General features: G+C 37.0%; 1 protein-coding gene across 1 annotated transcript in view; it reads right to left on the bottom strand.

The window, feature by feature from the left end:
• LOC124170562 overlaps nt 1–20,774 on the bottom strand; it is a 67,489-nt gene that overhangs the window by 39,808 nt on the left and 6,907 nt on the right. The window contains exons 3-8 of the mRNA XM_046549362.1: nt 15,341–15,555; nt 14,005–14,213; nt 11,064–11,199; nt 9,669–9,828; nt 9,332–9,435; nt 1,398–1,590 (exon numbers count right to left, since the gene is read on the bottom strand). Of these exons, the coding sequence (XP_046405318.1) occupies nt 1,398–1,590; nt 9,332–9,435; nt 9,669–9,828; nt 11,064–11,199; nt 14,005–14,213; nt 15,341–15,555 (1,017 nt within the window). The remainder of the gene's footprint in view (nt 1–1,397; nt 1,591–9,331; nt 9,436–9,668; nt 9,829–11,063; nt 11,200–14,004; nt 14,214–15,340; nt 15,556–20,774) is intronic.

Genomic DNA, 20,774 nt, shown 5'->3' with positions numbered 1-20,774 from the left:
TCGGAAAAATACAATGGTGATTTCTGGCGAAATTCAATATTCTCGTAGCTGAGCTTCTCGGCAGTTAATGTGCCATTTTTCCCAAAACAGGATATCAGGTTATTATCAGTTATCAATTTACGAGTTATACTATAAGTCTCAGTTGTAAGATTTACTGAGGAAGGGATATCTTCTCGGGATATTTTGTTTCTCCCTACTAAAAATCCAAATTCATCTACTCATTTGGCGCTACGTTAATTAGAAAAGAATGTGTAAGTTGCCTTCTCTTAAGGACAAAAATTTCATGGCGCAGTCATATGTTTATGCTTCACCCTCTGCAGTATGTTCCGCATAAGATGTACGCGATAGCATCAGTTCCCAACTTCACCTCGCACGAGTGGCTCCGTACTTTCCAGGGTAGGTTGACTTCAAACTAGCGAGTGTTTTCCGTGTGGGTTTAACAAAGTAAGGTTTCATTTTTATTAGTTTTATTTTTATCCGTCTTCGGACCATTGCCCATCCGAAGAAACGAGTACTTTTAAATATGGACTGAAAATAATTGAATATGGAGAAAATCATCCGGGATAGAAGCGCGTGAATATAGGAGAACGCCTCGGGCTGCTCCGCTAGCACATGACGGTAAGGGTGGGGGTAGAGCAAGCTACCAGGTGAAAACAAGAAGTGGGATGAAGCTGAGGCTCAGGCCGGCGTGCCGCTGACGATTAACGCAACATTGTTCACGTTTTACACATTGCCTAAATTCCATGAAAAATATATTTATTAGACAGGAACATTACAAATAATTGACTGTTTCTGGCCTATATGATCCATCTCACAACTAATCACTGCACCGGCGAAAGCTGTTGTTTTAGGCATAACATGCACATTTCTCTCGTGAATAAATACTGGAAATGGCATTTCATGGATTTTTACATCAAAGAGAAATCCATAGTAGCAGGGTAAATGCCAAGTGGAGAGCAAACATTTTTTAGCAAGGTGGCGTGTTCCTTTAGGATATTTGAAAGAGATATTATTCGAATCAACAATATGACCAAAGTGTCTCGATAAAGTACTAGTATTCCTGTAATTGGCTAAAATCTTGTTTGAATCCTTTAACGAATATCATAATTACGCACCAAAATCCTGCGTTTCCTGGGACATAGGCAACCAAGCCAAACATTCCCGCATTGATCGTTTTCCCGAATTCATCGTTTTTTTCGTCCATCCCCCAGAAAAACGATAGATCGAGGTTCCACTGTTTATGGAGGATTCAAAAACATATGATACTTAACCATTATTACATTATTAAGACCAAAGGGGTGCTTTTAGTAATATAAGGACAAATAAAATAATCCATCCATTAAGATTAGCAAAATCTGAGAAATATGCTACCATGCCAAAAATGAAAATTGACTCACCAAATGGACCCTTAACGATATGAAGATTAAAGATGCTTGTAGACAGTGCTCCATTTTTTTTGCTTATGGCTATCAATTTCAAATTTTCATCATGATGAAGGGACATGCTCAATATTTCTTCTCCATCAAAGAGGGATACTGTAGTTAGTCTATGCAATCTGCTTTCTAATAGCCTATAGACTTGAATTTTGTCCTGGAAATAATGAAAATGGCAGTCATGGATAAAACCTTTATATGCACATATTAAAATTAAATATGCGATAAAATTTTATATCATTAATGAATTACGGTTTGAACAACTATAAAGTAAAAAGCTTGAGCTAATAAACCAATGTAAATTTTTCACTATTTTTTGGGTTTTCCAAGGTTAACACTTAGGTCCAGTCTTTTATCCACCTCATATCATGCAAGCTTTGAATTGAGGGTGTCCAATACATGAAAGACTAAGAACTTCATAATTTTTCCCAATTTCTCTATTCAAAAGTTTATCTAGATTTTCAGCAATTAATTTTATAGCCATCAAGTAACTGGTACCGTATATGTCTGAATATAGTCCCCCTTTTTTTCCAAAAATGCCCGTGATAAAAGTTAAGGGGGGGACTATATTCAAACCCATTTTTTTTCTTGAAACTCAAGCCTCAAAATTAGGGGGAACTATGTTCAGAGGGGGACTATATTAGGATGAAAACGGTGATTTAATTTGAAATCCTTAAAGACGTGAGGGCTTACATAATTCTCTGAGTTGCTTTAATGACAAATTGAATGGGCAAATTATATGAATGTATTATAAACAAGAAAAAAAGCAACCATTTTTCAAAACAGAGCACTTTGCAGATGTTTCAGAAAAAGCCACAACGACTTTTCATTTAAAAGATGATTCTATTTGCAACAGGAATCAAAGTAGCTGACATCTGGTGGCCAATTTCAGAAATGAGACAGAGGTGATCGGCCTGTTTGTTTACTTGTGTTTACTAATGCTACAGCCAAGCGGTGAGCGAAACAGGTGTGTTTTCAGCAATTTTGTGAAGCGAATACTGATTTATATCTCAGTTGTGATTGATGGATGAAGTAATTTTCTCCACAACTGACGTTCTGGAGTTCAATAGAGACTTCAAGAGGTCCCTTGTTGAGGGCTATGAAGTGGGATGCTGTAATCACAAATTAGAAGTTGTCATGGTTGAAGCACTGGAGTATTTGGTTCCTGTAATGGGCTTTTTCATACAAACAAGCGTTATTAATGGCATGTCACACGAGATACATGCCTTTCAGAAGAAAATTGGCGCTTCTTTTTCTGTTTTTGTGTGTAATGTTTGATGATGGTCTCCGTGCCTCGGCCCCGGTCGGCAAAATCGAATTTAGGCCATTTGGGAAAAGCGACTCGAGAAATCCTTTAACCGAACGAAGCACGCAGGCCTTACGAACGTCGGGGATTCGCCCCGCATCGTTTTCGGAAGAGCAGGGCCTAGCTATTGAATGAGAAAGAGACAGATGTTTTAAGGACCGACCCGGTTTTGACGGGCGCCCGGGTGGAAGATGTCCCGGCGATCGTGTGGGGGATCACCCGGAAAAAAGTTTGTGCGAGTTTGGGAGAAATTACATGTCTCAAGCAGACTAAGTTAGTCGCCCGGGAATATTCATATAATTCTCAGTTGTCGCGATTCGAATTATTTCCCCAACCTTAACTTCCCTGGCTTATTGGATAGCTGAAAACTCATTGATAGTCATTGCAAGTTTGATCAACCTCCCGTCCGTCTGCATCTCCTTCTCTGACACCTTTATACTTACGGGAACAATTTTTAAGTAGGCATTAAATAATACAATGACGTTGTCCTGCCTTCATATGTTTCTGTATGACCCATTCTAATTTTTTTCTTAAATAAGCTAGCTAACTCTTGCCCATTCTCATGACGTGCTCCCACTTCTTTCTCAAATTAGGGGTGTTGCGGAATCTATTTAGGCCAGGGGTTCCCAAACTTTTTTGTACCACGCCCCCCCCCCCCCCCCTTACACATATCAGCTTTCCATTTTGCAATACCCTATTTCCACGGTGCCGTGCATACCTACTCCTACTTGTACAATTACTTGTACTCGTACAAGTATGTGCCTACTTGATACGGTGAGTAGGTAGATTTTTTTGTTCACTGTTGAATGCGGTAATTCAATAATTGTACGTATGATGAAAATTAAAACAAGTATTACATAAAAAACGAATATAATTACAGATACGAAATTTAACATTGGAACACAGATGCATTTTCAATTTAAGGAAGGTGAAACAATAGGCCTACCTACTTACAAAAACAAAACATAAAATGTAATTTAGTGAGATGGGTGCGCTAGCATGTTCTGGATAAGTTGACAGATCCTGGGTTGAGTTTCAGACAAAGCACAGCGTAGGCCACTTTCAACATCAAGTTTGTTGCGGTACTTGGTTTTGATCGCCACAAGAGTTTAAAACGCTTTTTTGCACATGTATGCTGTTGAAAAAGGCAAGTGCATCCGAACAGCTTGCTCTGAAACACATTTTTTTATTTATATCATTTGGGTGTCACGCCCCCCCTGCACTTTCTCCATGCCCCCCCAGGGGGGCGCGCCCCCCAGTTTGGGAACCCCTGATGTAGAGAGTAAGCTTTTTTCTCACACTGGTTGGTGCAATTATAAATGCCGCACATTTTGTTGCTCATGAACTTCTCCTTCTATGTTTTTCATCATAATGCCATTGATATTCGGCTATACGTTATATAGCGCTGGCTGGCTATCGTTTCACACGAACAAACGTACTAAGGCAACCGATCATCTCTATTCGGCCCTGACACCTCATTAAGTGCTGCCACCTGGATTCCCTTCCAGATGCGAATAGCTTATCTCTTAAAATTGTCAAAGCTACTAACAATTCTGGTAAAAGATATTAACCCAAAATTTTTAGGCAAACAATATCTCCATCCCATTTGATTAGGGCAGTGTAGTATACATGACGAAGAGTATCACCTATTGCAAAATTAATGCTTCATCCAGTGATTGTTTTCAAATGGTAAGTCCATATGCAAAAGCAAACACGAATTCATCAGTATAAATACTTCTCACAGCTGCTCTATAGCTAGCGGCTATTGAAAACTGACTAGCTATGGTGACTTTAGCTAATTATTACATTCAATGCAGGATGGAGTAGATAAGTTTCTGATGTCCAAAGTTCATTTTTTTTAAGCATAACATGTCAAAAGTCTAGTCTGAAACAGACTGCACTCAGTGGAAGAAGGTAGGTGACAGAAGGTCACAAATATGGATGAAACAAAGTATGAGATTATCTAAGATATACTGAAAAAAATTGTTACACCACAACTGCCTGTTTGATCTGTAGGAGATGGCCATGATGAAGTTTTTATTATGCATCACAATGGATATGCTTTGGAAAAATCAAAGAAAAGTGAGGCAATAGGAGGTGATTTCATATGCACACTGTAAAGGGCATCCACAAAGACAGTGTCAACAGATGATTCTGAATGAGTAAAAGAGTGCATAGCTTGACGATGGAGCAACTGCATTGAGATTATAGAGGAAACCAAAGCTGTCAACCAAAGAGTGTGGCATGAGGAGTGGCTGAAACCCATCAAAATGCTTTACCACCAGCTGACAAGTTTCCTGACTGAGTCATCAACCTAGTAGACCGAGAAAGAATCCCAAACGATCAGTGGATAGCAATGAGGCAAAGATACCATATCTCTCCGAATATAGTCCTTCCCCCAAATTTTGAGGCTTCAGTTTAGGGAAAATTTAAAAAAATGCATTTGAATATACAGTCGGATCCGGATTTAACGTCTTCGCATTTAACGTTTTTCCGCATTTAGCGTTTATTTTTTTGGGTCCCGATTCATTCCCTATTAGGACAATGTAAAAATTATCCGTATTTAGTGTTTCCGCATTTTGCGTTTTTCCGCATTTATGGTCGGAAAAATTTGTCCCGCTCAAGAATTTTTTGCCCGATTTAACGTTTTTTTCATGACGGTTCATCCAAATCTTCGAATTTATGCTCATCAACAAGAACAGTCTCATGAAAGTTTACCAAGAGTCGATAGAATCTACCGGGGAATGCTTCTTCAACTGCTTTCTTCCGCGAGCGCAGCGCTGCGACCTTCAACTCGCAAGTTGAGTGATTTGTCTTCTCGTAACGTTTCGCTCCCCTTCTGATCCAAACACCAGGCACTTTTTGTATCAAATCCGATCTAATGGAGCAAAGTCATCCCTTAATAACCTCGAACTACCTTATTCTTCACTTCTTGAACTTGACTTCGATGATACGTGACGACTGATGACACGAGTTATCCTCCGAGGGCCGCTACAATAATGGTTTTCTCGTTATGTTTTCAATTGATGGCTTATGCCCCTTTAAATTCTACTCCCTACGGGCAGTCGATTATTAGCCCAATATTTTTTCAGTCGTCTACTTTCTCTTTTCAAAAGAGGAGGCCCAATATCAATTGCGCAGTTCACTAGAAGATTCTTTCTATAATCCATTCCAAGGTCAGTTTCCACGGAGGAACAGCGAAAGAACAGAGGAAGTGTTTCCCCTGTCATGACCATGAGTGAGAGCATTCTTTCCATACGGAACAACATTATTTTACATCGTAATTTAGATATCCCGGAGCCAATTTATCGACATGCGGCTGGTTGATATCGCTGTCGATTCAAAAATATTTCTCTGGTGCTAATTAATGTCAAAAGAGAATGACAATCGGAGTTTTGACGAACTATCACGGTCCATGACTCTAAATAAATCGCTCATGCTGGAAAAAAATCACCGCATACTCACGGTAGAATAGATGAGCGCGGAAAAATACGAAAATCCGGCAGGTATCCCTTGGTGGTTGACTTCGACATCATAACCCTGACGAAATTGCCAAACTCCAGAGGCACTGACAATTTTTCGGTTGAAATCCAGTTCTGTTGAAGATTAAACCTTTTCACTTAACAGAGTTTAGCTAATCGTTATTCAAGGTCCAACCAAATTTTATTAAAAGCTGCCGAGAAACAAGGCGACTCGGAGTCAAGGTGATCAGCGCGCCGCGTAAGCAACTTCTCCCGGCTCCATTCGACCTGCATAAGGCCGCGGATATATGACAACGAATCTGGTGTTATCATCGAGTTGAATCACCATCAACTTGTACGCATACTAAAATAAGATTCTACTTTTTTGGATGACCTCGAAATCAAAAATGTGCGCACAGGAGGCTTTTTAAAGGCTCATAAATCCCTTGTTTTGCCGACGCAACAGAAAACGTTAACTTGGCAAAATTCCAGAAAACCTCCCTTTTACTAGATATTCGGTAGTTGAGATTTCGGGATTAGCGATCTTCTGCTATCCCTTTATTTCACCCATTCCTCATGATTTTTCGAGTACCTACTTACACCTTTTCTTATTATATTAGAAATGCTGTAGTCACCTACATGTCACTTTTACAGAAAAAATTCTAAATTTCATCGAGACCACTGAAATATGCATAAAAATGGAATCACTAAGGTCCATAATAATAATCTGTGAGGGAATGCTTATAAGTTGATGTTTATTAGAATTTTCATGAAATATTTCATTAAAACAATTGTCATCCTCTCATTACTTATTTTTACTACCCATTTTTTTAGCTGATTCCTGAAAAGTATTACCCAACCTTCATAGGGCAGAGAACATTTCATTAAAGAATTTTTTGCTGCATTTAGCACCTTTTAGTTACTTAAAATAATACTTTTTATTCATAAAAAGCCATTCCAATCATTACAGACCCTAAAACCTGAAAAAAATGGCAGGTCCTCATTTAGTGTTTGTCCGCATTTAGTGTTTTAAATTTTGTCCCCCTGAAAAACCTTAAATCAGGATTCTACTGTAGTCCCCCCTCTACTTTTATTATGGGCATTTTTGGAAAAAAGGGGGGACTAAATACAGATAAATATGGTAATGCACTGTAATGAATCTTGACCTGACCTGTCTCATCTCATCAGCATAAAAAATTATTTTTAATCAGTAAAAATATTAAAATATGTATGACAATAAAAATAGCATTCCTTTGATTGTAGGTAACCAGAAGAAACTTGAATACACCCATGCCTCGCATAGCGCAATTTCGATATAGAGCAAATTCGTTTTTCGGGGAAACCTTGTAATGCAGTGTAGCCTAAACAAAAACATTTAACAGTCTCATGATAAAACGTGAACTTGCGCTGAGTACACACGAAATTGCTATCATTTCACGCATAGTAATAGTATTGCTTGCCACATATCTTCTTCTTTTATAAATTAATCGAAATCCTTTGCTATGCAATGGCCAAACACATCACTTGTCATGCGGTCCAGATAGTTGATAGATATACCGAAGTAATTTAACAGAATGACAAGAGTTAATTTAGATCATTAATTAAGCATGGAGCTAGTGGAAATGAGATTTTTTAGCAATATGGTTTGAGATGTAATTTTTGCCGTCATAGGTTATCGGGCGATTGACTTCCAGGTAGAGGGTCTATGCTAAAGCCTTCAAGGTCATCGGCATTCACGGGGGAGAAATGGAGCGGTGGCCGAGTTGCTCATAAATAGCATCAACACATAAAAGGGTCCGCTATAGAGTCTCAAACACAACAGCTTCGTTCCCTCCCAGCAGTCGTAGGTCCTCTGCATCTCAGGAATACAGTGCAGCAGTTGGCCAGCAGTAGGTGATATCGATAGAGCCATACTGAGTAAAAACCAAGAAAACAATGGCAAATAATAGTAATGCCAGTAGAAAAATCAAGAAGTTATCGAGAAAACCCGTAAACCTAGACGAGAAATTGAAAGAGGTCAATGGCTTTGAAAATGGAGAGCGTCAAAGCGATATTGCGCAGAAGTTTAAACTCACGACTCCTTATTCTGCATAAAGACAAATTTAAAACATCAGAGACCTCAACCGCACCAACTTCAACCAAGCAGTCAACACATACGGAAAGTTCATTGTGAATCTGTACAAAAAGACGAGGGTGGTAATCGCTCCGAGATATTTAGTGAAAGCTCCGGTTTGTTCAAGAATTTTAAACAGCAAGCAGGTATTTTCAGTGCGGCGATATCAGGTGAATCTGCAAGTGTTAATAGCACAGTCACCGCAACATTATCTGATGAATTCCAAGCTATGATTGAAAGTGGCTCCTTTCCCCCTCAACTAGTTTTTAGTGTTGACAAGACAATATTGTTTTGGAAAAGAATGCAATCTTGTTCATTCATTTTCAGGGAAGGAAAACCTGGGTCAGGTTTCAAGGCATTTAAAGATTGTTTCACTTAGCTGCTAATGCCTCGGAGGACTTCAAATTAAAATGATTTATCATTCAAAAACTCCACTAGCTATGAAATGGCATTCAAAGTAGCATTTGCCTGTCATTTTGATGAACGATAAAAGGGCCTCGGTGACACAATAATTGTTTTTAGACTGGTTTGAAAAAATCGTCAACTGCCGGCAATGCATTACGAATCCCTGAGATAACAGATGTTAGCCCACCCGCACTACACCCACATTTTAAACTATAAACATTTACATAAAAAAGGTTTTCTAAGGCTATTTATGGGAATATAGAAGGTTACATAGGTTTAGAGGAAATTCGATACCCAACACCTCTGCTACCAGGAACACATCCCTATCTTCCCAATGTTAAAATGCTCTCATATAACAAATTCGTTAAGTGCAAAGACCCCAAGGAACACATCCCATGGGCTATACGAGGCATATGTGTAATGACTTTGTTTTATAGCAGACAATTAAAAATTGCATTTGAATCCGAAGATCCTAAACATGATATCAATGATTGATCTGGATCTGGATCAGAAAAAAATCCTGGATCTGTCCATCCCTAATAATAACTGTACTAATTTCACTAACAATAATTTCTAATGGCTACATTACAAAACTAATTTTTTAACTCATTACCTTCAAGGCAATCAATATCAAAGTTTCATCCTTTATATATCCAATACTTATTTTGCTCATTCCTTTCACTTCATAAAAGTTGTCCCAAACGATGAACTCCCTTCCTGTAGCAACAAATAAATTCACAATGACCAAAATGCATTTGAAATAATAGATATAAAACATGGATTCTAAAAACACCACCACTGTACAAATTTCTATAAGGATACATTTGAGAATCTATTACCAGCAACAACATGTGCTGCCACTGAAATTCAAACTTAATAATTCACATATTACTTATTCACAGAAAAAATAAATTAAGGTCTCCATGTCCAAATGAACACAAGGCACATACCTGTCCACCAATATAATGAGCTATATTCATAGTCATTTATGACTAAGAGATAACTCTCCTCGTAGGCTTTCATGTATTGCAAGGCTACAGGTCCATTCGTAGGCAAGAACTGCATTCTTTCAAGCTTATTATGAGACCACCGAAATACCTGCGAACCAATCTGAAAAAAAGGAAGAATGTAGTCTTTAAAAAAGGGTTGCAAGGATCAACTCTTAAAACAGTCACTGAATGTCAAAAATTAACCCTTTTGCACAGGAGCCTCATGAGGAAAAAGCTTAAAGCTTTCCAAGTTACAGGCACCACACAAAACTATTTTGCTTCTCTGTAAAGGGCTCTCTGGTGACATACAATGAAGCAGCTATGTTCACTGCCTATCTTAGGACACACCAGGACACCTGTCCTTCCTCCTATTCATTTTCATCAACCCTGTAATGCATTAGTGACCCTTTTTGCAGTATAAATAAAAGTAAACTTATTGCATAAAAATTAGTTTGGACAAAAATTCATTGCTCTCACCAATAATTTTAGTTTAAACATAAGGTCCTAGTACATTGCTGAGCAACTTAATTTTCAAAATATAATTATAAAACTCCTACTAATTAATAGGTAATTTAATTACTTTTGTGAATTATTTCCCTGAGATAAACACTGAAATTATGTTTCCCATCCTATTTTCATTCTGCCTTTGGAACAAGACAATCAGAGTTACAATTACTTTTACATGCTCTATTTCTACCTCTGTTTCATTGCTCTCCCATTGAAGGCTTCACAATTAGTTTATTTATTTATTTATTTTTATGCCACCTAAAACAGCTTGCGTTGGCCTTTACATCGGGGCTTTTCAACAATTTTAACATCTACACGTTCACGAACAACCATGCCCTGGATGGCAGGAACTTACCCAGGTGGGACTCGAACCCGCAACCTCTTATTCGGCATGTGAGAACTTTACCCCACCGCCACAGAGGCCGGCTCATTAGAAGATTTGAAAAAAAAAAAGATCTATACATAATCCTTCATCACACTCCAAGTATATGAAACTGGTCTCTCCAAACAAACCGGTCGCCAAAAATTACATAGGAGAAATTTAAATGAAAAACTTAGTTAATAAAAAATGACGAGTAGGTAATGTTTTAGGCCATTGCACAGCAATGGACTTAGATGCAAACAAAGAAGAAGATTTGAGGCAAGCATTACTACTAATCTGCCTTAAATGAGAGTGCTTCTGTTGTAAGTTTGGCAAGTTCACGTTTTATCAGGAGAGTGTTAAGGCTAAGCAGCATTGGGATGTTTCCCTAAGGAACGAATTTGTGCTATGACAAAATTGCCTTAAGCAAGGAAAGGGTATACAAATATTTCACTGTGGAATGCAACAAAATACAAATCATTACTCACAGAGGGTTTATCATGAGGATACTGAGCCACTGTGATAATAACTGTCCCTTTGAATGGGAACGTGGATACAGCAACAGCACCACTTGTCATGAAGGTCTCCACGATGTCAAAGTGTGTTCCAGTCCAGCGATATATACTGAAAGAGAACTTGATTATAAAAACTAAAGAAATAGCCATGCACACAGTCCCAGTTTTCCAGTGTAATTATTTCTACCATTTCACTTATTTTTTTAGCACATTAACCATCAATTGATGTACAGCAGTATACCATTCCTCAGTTTTATCCACATTCTTCTTCATTTCTGCAGAGGTATTGCACTGTATCCTACTTCCTTCATCATCTGACCCAGACATTATCTTTCTACGATTCTTACACACTTTAAATGAGGACACATTCCCCTGCTGATTGAGTATTCATATTGGCAGTGATACATTTTAGTAGTGGTTGTCGGCAAAAATTTTGCTTCAAATAGTTTAAGTCACAATTAACAGGTTCTATGAAAATACATTGGTATTGCCAATGCACCAACAGAAGCTTCTTACTTTTAAGTCCCTTTCCTGACAAGTATTTGACATGTGAGGGTAGAACTTTAAGGCCTAATTGGCATTGATAGCAGAAAATTTTAAAGACTATGAAATATGAGTTTCCTAGATAGGGGGCATTTTTTAATAAATGTTCACTATACATCAGCACCCAATCTTCTAAGAGTGAACCACCCACATTTGCGCACACAATTAAAATTTAAGTCATTCTTTCCCTGTCATGATTACTTGCCTATAGCAAATATTTCTAATAACCACATTACCATTATTCTGATAAGTCTTACTCCACCATTAAAAGTTCAAGTTAACTAAAACACAGAGGATAAGTGCTGAAACAAATAACCACAGCATGTAGCACAAACAATTTCACACATTCAATACAGATGAAACCTCACACTGATTTTTCCCGCAATTTACCTAAGTTTCTTAGGAGCTCTAGTAAAAATTTGGAGTCATATGCACTGTGCCACGTGGCATTTTGCATACTAATTGATCGTACTGCATTTTAATCTCACTTCAGTGCTCCATGAAGTTAGTTTGCCTTATTTCTTATTAACCAGCCTAGAGCAAAACTAAGAAAAATAAAAATCGTGGATACCTACTCTTCATCTCCAGTACTACCAGACTAGCCAACAGTTGGGAAATTCTGTTTCCTGAACTCATGAGCATTTTTATCAGCATAAATGTTAATTTAAATAGTTTATTTTGCTATTAAAAGATTTTTTGACAAAATTTGGTAAATTATGCTCAGTTTTGATGGTAGTAGGATGAGAAAAAGCTGCTTCAGTTTATAAGTACAGTAGACTCTCGTTAATATGGACGTTATTACGAAGTTCTCGTTATTATGAAGCAAATTGTTGGTCCTGACGAAAAGGCCTATCCAAGCTATAGTAAAAGAAACGTTACTACGAAATTTTCGTTTTTACGAAATTACAAACTTCAGTCCAGGTCCCGGAGGTTACAAAATGAACTTTATTACAAAATTCCATGCATATGCAACAGCATTTAGATGGATATTCACTGCGCTAAGTTTTAATAATCGTGCCACATTTAATTTCTCCTCGTGTACTGTGCCCAAGAGCATCAAATATGATTCTTCGTTTAGTTTACGCGCAACATCATATAATAATCTTCATTCCTTTGGAGTCATGGTGACCCACTCATAACGGCTCATAAATTGGACGTAGAGTTAGTCCTCTTCCTACGCACATTCAATGTACGAATTTTCAGAGATACGAGCATTCAAAATTTATAAATTTTGAACTTGGCGCCTTTCGATTAGGCTGATGCTATGCGGTATGGAATAGAGGAACTCTCACTGTGGGGACAACCTGAACAAAGTATCATTGAATCAGGTGTGAATTTAGGAACTGTTCAGCATTTTGCCCGTTATTCGTCACCACGGGGTGCTATTTTTTCAGCTCCGGATGCGTCGCACGCCCAGCGAGATCATTTCTTCACAATAGTGAGTTAGCTCATAAGTGTAATGCAGTGTTGCATTCTGCAGGAGAACCGTATTCCTTTATTCCTTGCATACTGTCCAGCCGGTGAGAGTTGTCTGATGACGGGACAATAAGAGGGGTGGAAAATCCTGCACCAGCACGGTTTACAGCCAATCGTGGTCCCTCAACCGCACCTCACACCCTTGCCTAGTCATAAAAAGAGCACCAAAATAAGCCTGATCGACCAAAACAAGCCCTTTCTTCAAATCACCAAAACAAGTGATTCAGGGACCTTCAAGCTCGTTGTCCCTTCCCGCTCCTTTCTTCACAGAACCCTTTATTTAGCTTAGGAACAAGGTCTTGGAACGCATCCTAGTCTTGTACATCGGACTTACAGTAATCGGGAGGATATTAACCCTCGATTGCGTCACGCCACTGTTCTGTTGCGAAACTGAAATGAATTTTCCTGTTTATATATATTTCAGCGTAATTTAATCGAGTTTATTATATACTGCTTTTTTTTGACGATACCTAAAAGAAACGTACATACAAACTTCTTTATCACAAACCTCCGGTTTTTCGGTCCCATGAACTTCATAATAACGAGAGTCCACTGTATTTTTTCTATAAGAAAGCTTTTAAAAATTTGGAGCCATATGCTCCATAAATTTTGGTCACTACATTTTAGCATAACATTTGGACATGAGACATAACATGAGATTTTGCCCCATGCCATACCATGTGTAATGGCATTGTTTATTTCAGACTGAGGTCTCACATGGGGAGACAACATGACTATGCATCATGGCATAGCATGATGAGCATTAGCATTCAAAGTCATGGCCCCCAATGACATGTATTGTTCCAGGCTTTCATCAGATAAATATGTTACAAAATGCTAAAAAAGCTTCAAAAATTTATCATATTAACCTTCAGAAATCAGAATATATACATACGTTGAAGGCACATCATGATGCTCAGGTTTGGAGGAGACCACAACAAGGTACAAGTCATTTCCATGGGTGAAAAATTCACCATCCTTAGCTCCAACATTTGTGATTTTTTGCCTTTCAGTTATTTTCATTGATGGTGTGGCAGTGTAGATTTTGCATAGGTCACTCTTGAACGCAACCATTAGAAATAGTATTCTCCTCCACTCAACAACCTGAAACAAGATCAATTCAGTTGCTTTCAATGTACAACAGATATCATTGGGCTAGTTATGAGTTATGGGTCAATTTGATTTGATTCTAGCCAATGAAACAGAATCGGAGAAAGTATGTACCAAAGTAAAAAAATCAACCCATATTCTGGTAAAACTTCGAACCACAAATTTATATTTACTGGAGCCCTTAAAAAATGAAGTTGAAGGAGCCAAAAGTTTACTTCATCATAACAACACTTCATTATGCACGGGCCACTCTTGTGAACTTTTAACTGAACTTCAAATCAATGTATGTTATTTACAATTGCTTTGCAGAATCACTTAAAGCTTTCTTTTCCCAACCGCAATCTGTTTAGTCCAAGTTAACTTGAAACATTCCACATCAGCAAGTAAATAAAATAATTCAATTTGACAAAGCCTAATCGAAATAATAAGGCTGGTGTAACCTTGCATTAAAATGCAAATATCCTGGAGATTCTGCGTCAGATTTTATTTTGTATAGATCGCGGAAAATATCAAAGGAGTGGGAACTCGGGTATGGATAATCTGCAACACCGATAAACCTTAGCCGGATAATCATGATTCTGCTGAATATCTAAAAAAAAACCACCATCTGGACATGATTACATAACAGTTTTAATACAGCTATTCGTTAAAGTTTTGGAGCCCCTTCAAAGAGGCTCGGACACAAATTTCTGGAGCTGAAAGCTATCAGTTAAGTGAGTGAGCCAAAAAAACTTACTCCTCTAGTTTAAAAAAATATGGAGAAAAAGAACTAAAGCAATATTCATTTCACATTTTCAACATAAGAGAATAAATTCCAAATGAATCTAATGAATGAGAATACATTTTTTTTTAATAATAAATAAGGAACTATTTTTGTTAATCTAAGAAAAAATTAATTCAGTTGGTAACCCATCAGTTGCTCTACGCTAGAAAATTTATAAGTCTGTCCACAAAAATTAGGCGGGGACTACATATTGAGGTTAATATTAGGAGAAATGCGGTATCATTTGGCCCACCTTAACACATGCATTGAAAATTGATGCTGAATTAGACATAAGTGAAAACATCTTTTGAAAATAAAAGATATAAAATTTTTTAGTTGAAATTATTAATAATATTACCTCAATGAAAACAAGTCCATCAACCAGGATCATTTCAGGTAGTTTAGCCACTTCCTTCAATTTCATTGAACCAAATTCATTTCCCTCCAACCTGTAGATAGAGTTATCAGCCAGGATATGTGTTTGGCTGAATGCCCAAAAGGGTCTTGCTTCATCAAATCCCAACTGTGCAGTCCAAGGTTCAGTTGTTGACACATTTAATAGGCGTGATGAGTCTGGAAGTAAAAATAGACTGGCATAGGATTTTCATCAAAAATTACACAAGACAATGCTCATTAATACCGCCATTCAATACAATTAATAAAGCCACAAATGAGGTCTCAGTGGTATCCACAGCCATTAAAATAATTAACGAGTAAATGAGTAAGTTAAAATGTCCAAAACAAGGAAATCCAAAATCAAATTCCGAAGGCCTTTGGATTTTTACTTTGGATATTTTCAACAAAAAAAAACACTTGATAACTCCTTACAAATCACAAATGAAAATAAAACACTGAATAAGTGTTTTTAAACATTGAATAGTCCGTTCACACACCAACTTGAAGAATCAGTCAAGATATTATAGGAGACACCTTTTAGTTCATCCTGCAAAAACGCAACCAACATATCACCTTCATATAACAAACTCTATGCACCTTAATGCTTTCGGTGCGGAAGACTGCCAAAGAAGTCATGCCACCTCCCAGCCCATGGCAAATGACTGCTTATACAGTCATTGGGCCTATGACGGTTCTTTTGATTCCCCCACCATGGCCCTACTGGGTAGAGTTCTCTTTTTGGCCCATCGTCATCAATTGAACCCCTAGCATTGTTCAGTAAGAAGCCGTTCTTAGATCTACCACTTTTTTTGTTACAAGCTTTAAAATTTTGAAGGAAATATTTCCCTGCAATTTTCAATGGACTCCCAAGTACTCCATTTTTCAATTTTAATTTGGCGAGTATTTTTAAATTGCAAATTGTAAAACTATTAATATAAGTTCGTTATTAAATCTGAAATTGTTCTTTTAAAACATATTGTGAACATTAAACATCATATTATAGGTTAAAGTGGACAACTATTTATTCACAATGAGATTATTTTTCCTATTCATAATTTTTTTCAATTCAAGTGATACAACACATCAACTATTGATGGCTAACCTTTCAAATCAAAATTCATAGGAAATATATTTCTAATCCCAAAAAGACATGAGGAAACACCAATGAAGCAGCTGTAAATTCACAAATATATTCTTGATAAAACTCATAAAAGAATGCGGTTTATTACAACGTTTTCGTAGTTGTGAAGTTAAGTCCTGCTTAGTTAATTGGTATGTCATGTAGAATATTCAGCTGGCTGAGAAGCCCACACCTTACCTACAATCATAAATGCACTCGGACTGTGGAAGAAGCCTCAGGAAGGGCATTAGCACTGCCTATGAAATGGAGCAATTATCCTTTGTAAACAAATTTTCTGGTAACGACTACTTGGACTGAAAATGATGCAGTACATGATTTTTCCCAACGAAGTTGGAATGCTTTTTAAGGCATATTCTTGGGCATAATCTGACTGCCAATCATTTCAATGAGTCTTAAATTATTCTAAATTTATAATTATAATCAAATTAATTGCACTAACAATTAAATAATGTAAAACTACAAAGAACTTCACAACTATTACATAAAATGCCATACTTTTTCTGTTTCCAATACAGAAGCATTAGACAAAGTTCATTGATACAAACCTCTCAATTTCAGGTCTTGTCAACTTTGACAATGAGAGTCCACTGTACTTGTTCCCAAAGTCATGGAAAAATGATCAAATGTTAATAAAATTTTATTTTGAATTAAATTAAGTACTTAAGAGGACAAGCCCCTTTCACTTCATCAGCGTTTTCTTGGTGGGATATAAGGTATAAGTACATACTTAAAAAGATTTACTGAAATTAACTTAAAAATTTCAAGATGATAGGATAAGTTACAAGTAAGAAGTCATGAAAAAAGCCCAGTCAAGCAGAGTGGTACATCCCACTAAGACATTCATGCATAAGAGAATCAAGCTTAAGAAATACTTTTAAAATGGATAAGCTTTATGAAGGACAACCCAGCTAGTACAGATTTGAACTTATCTTTAGAGAAATCAGATATTGTGGGGATAAGCTTATCCTCCACATTTATTATCCCTTTTTTCCACGATTTCAAGGGTTTGGGGACGGGTTGTCTCAGTACCATATCGCCAAAATGGGCTGCATAGCAGCGCTGACATCCTCCATTACTGTTAACGCCAGTAGTGGTTTCATGTTTACATTTGTGTTGTTGTGTATAGTGGTGTTTGTGACTAAAAACCGTTGATTTTTTGTCTATACGATAATAGTTAAAGTGATAATCCGACCTACACATCGTTGTTGTGTCCCTGGGTTCGATGTGGGCTATGCCGGTATGCACAGGCATATTAAGATTTTTGACGAATAAAGCAAAACATCCCGGATTGCCGTGGATATTAATGAAGGAATCATCGACAGTGCTGTGATTGTGAATGAATACAAGGTATTAGTGATTGCAAATGTTAATTTCTTGGGTACCTAATGGTACTGGATTTCGAATTTGTGCTTTTAAAAACCATACATAAGGTACTTCACCAGTCTCTGCTATAATGTGATGAGGCTAGAATGGACTTGAACAGTAGGATTTATGGTTTACCGATGAAGGTATGAAGACTGCTGTGTTCTAGTGCAATGAATATTGTTTCAAGATTAATTATTCATAAAATATATCGTTTTTACAGCAATCATTTTGTTTATTTTCCATCTTCTAATTCTATTGGATTTTTTGGTATGTACCTAAACTTGTGTGAACGTGCAACTCAAACCTTATTGTGAAGACTAATGTGGTGTTGGTTTTCAATGGTGAAAGATTCAATGCACTATATTTCATCATGTATGTTATTATATTGCAGCATGCCATATAGCATCAAATATCTCAAAGGCATCTCACGAGACATGAACTTATAGGCATACGTACAGGCAAAATATATGGGCACTATATAACTTAGAGGGACTTATAGGCAAAATATATGATACATACAGACCAGGTCATATATGCCTCGTGAGACATCTCAGGCATATTTGATGCTATATGGGATACAGCAAAATAATAAAATGCAATGACGAAATATAATGCATTGAATCTTTCCTCATCGAAAGCCAATTTATGTTATTACATTATTTTCACGTAGTTCTCATGAAACTGGCGTGGCAGCGCAGCGATCATACGCAAAACAGCTGCCACCCACCGGAAATTATACGGCGTAAGGATAGGTGTATCTCCAAAAATGTGGACATTCACCTCCAATTTATCCCCAAATACAGCGTGGATTCTTCATCTCTGCATCCAGATAGGTTTCATCTCGGCATATATGTATAATATCCTCGTATTTAGGGAAATGGCAAAATCTATGCTAGCTGGGAAGGGTAGAGGACTGATTAGGTACCAGTGAATATTATTTATACGGGAAAAGGATAGAGGGAATGATTACTTGCCCAATTTCTATGCTTATAAGATACCTTCAACAGCCTACTTCTGGTGAAAAAGCATCAGTAATTTCAGGGTTCAATCAAATATGTAGTATAATAAATACGTAGTATAGAAGATATAATTGAATAAAAAAGTCTATACAAACATTATTCAAGAAAATTAACATGAACCAGTCAGTGGCACATCTTTACAGAGGCAGCCGCAAATGCACATTAAGCACAAAAAATTCCATTACATTCTTTCAAGTGTACTCTTGCATTACATACCAATGGATTTAAACATTGTGTGTGGGCCATTCCACCGTTACGTACGGGACATTTGTACTAATTTTTACAGCTTTAAAATATTATTTCTGCTCTTAATATTTTCTGTATTTCATTGAAACAGCTATAAATTGTTAGGTGTAGACCTAAGCTATTTTTCAAGCTACAGTTTTGGCTTTAGCTCTTTGTTGTAACTGTTGCAAGAAAAAATAAGTGCCTGTTACGTACGGGACAAGCTGGGTCAACCACTTGTTTGGCTCATGTTATGAAAAATGATATTTCAGCTCAATTAGAATTTTCATAATGCTGTGCTATTTTTTTTCATATAGCTTAAAAAGGATGCTTCAAGTACATATGTTTAACATTATTAACAAAAATTTTTAAACTAAGTTACAATTTTTTTACCTTTTGTTACGTACGGGACAAGGGTGTTACGTACGGGACATTGTACACTTCAGGTTAAAAGTTATTGAAAACAGGCAGAGATAACATGGTCAAAAACACATTTATCAGAAAAGGTTGTTAAGCCAATTACAACATAAGAAGATCATATGTTTATAAGCATTATTTTCTTGATCAATTAACTTGTATTTGCTTAGCTTAATTATAATACAATTAAGGTATAAAAAAATTATACAGCTACTTTAATCTTGTTACTATTGTATTATTAAAAAAAGGAGAAAGATACCTGAGTTCATATTTTAAGATCTTTAAAGTTAAATTTTCCATTGTCTTTTTTTGTTCAACACTATAGGAGGAGAAATAGCTTTAATCACCTCCGTCTCTCTATTGTATACAATACAATCGGGCAGCATTGGCCATTTATAATGTTCTGGGGACTGGTGGGTACCATCAGGGGTACAGCTAGGAATTAAGGCTAGAGGAGGTTTTAGGGGTGACTAATAGTGGGGATCTGGGGGGGTATGGAATACCTGCCAGGGCAAGCAGGAGGTACGGGGACTCTCCCCCAGAAATTTTTTAAGATAAATGGTTCAAAATGGGAAGTTTTACAGCTTTCTGAGGGATATTTTATTAATCCTTACACTTTTCTATAAGTAATATTAATCCAATTTACTAATTTAGATTTGGGGGGTGTTTATCCCCCAAACACCTCCCCCCCTCGCTGCGCCCCTGGGTGCCATGACTGTAACTTACAGTTGCTTCTCTGAGACAATTTCTGTGATTTTGCCTCAAAATAAATTGCCATTTTATAGCACTAGAATCCACTGACCTCTGAATTCTGTCTTCAATTCAACAAACAGGTCTAAATTCAAGTTGATATCTTTAAAATGTTTCTGTCCTGAAAAAATTTCATTCGTATTGCATATCACGTGAAAGCTAAGGATATCTGGTGCTGCTTGAACATTGTCTCAAGGCTTTACTTTGATGATGGTATCATTTATTAATCTTCTCCAGCATAATATGCCTTAAACAAACAAATATTGAACAACAATACAATAAAACTTGTCTTTGAACAAACTACTGAAGATTCTGATGCAAAATCCTTGGCAGATTGAATAGAGCATCATTTTCATCCTCACTACTCTTAACATTCAGTCAGTTCTGCATTCAGGAGAACTGATATGAGCTTAATTTTTTAGCTTAAGTTTGCCTGCTATTCACTGTCATTTTTTCCCTTTCATACTTTTTCTTTGTCG

The sequence above is a fragment of the Ischnura elegans genome, chromosome X, assembly GCF_921293095.1.
Source record: "Ischnura elegans chromosome X, ioIscEleg1.1, whole genome shotgun sequence".
NCBI lineage: Eukaryota > Metazoa > Arthropoda > Insecta > Odonata > Coenagrionidae > Ischnura > Ischnura elegans.
Note: the sequence above shows the minus strand (reverse complement) of the source record. Positions and strands in the feature narration are given on the sequence as shown.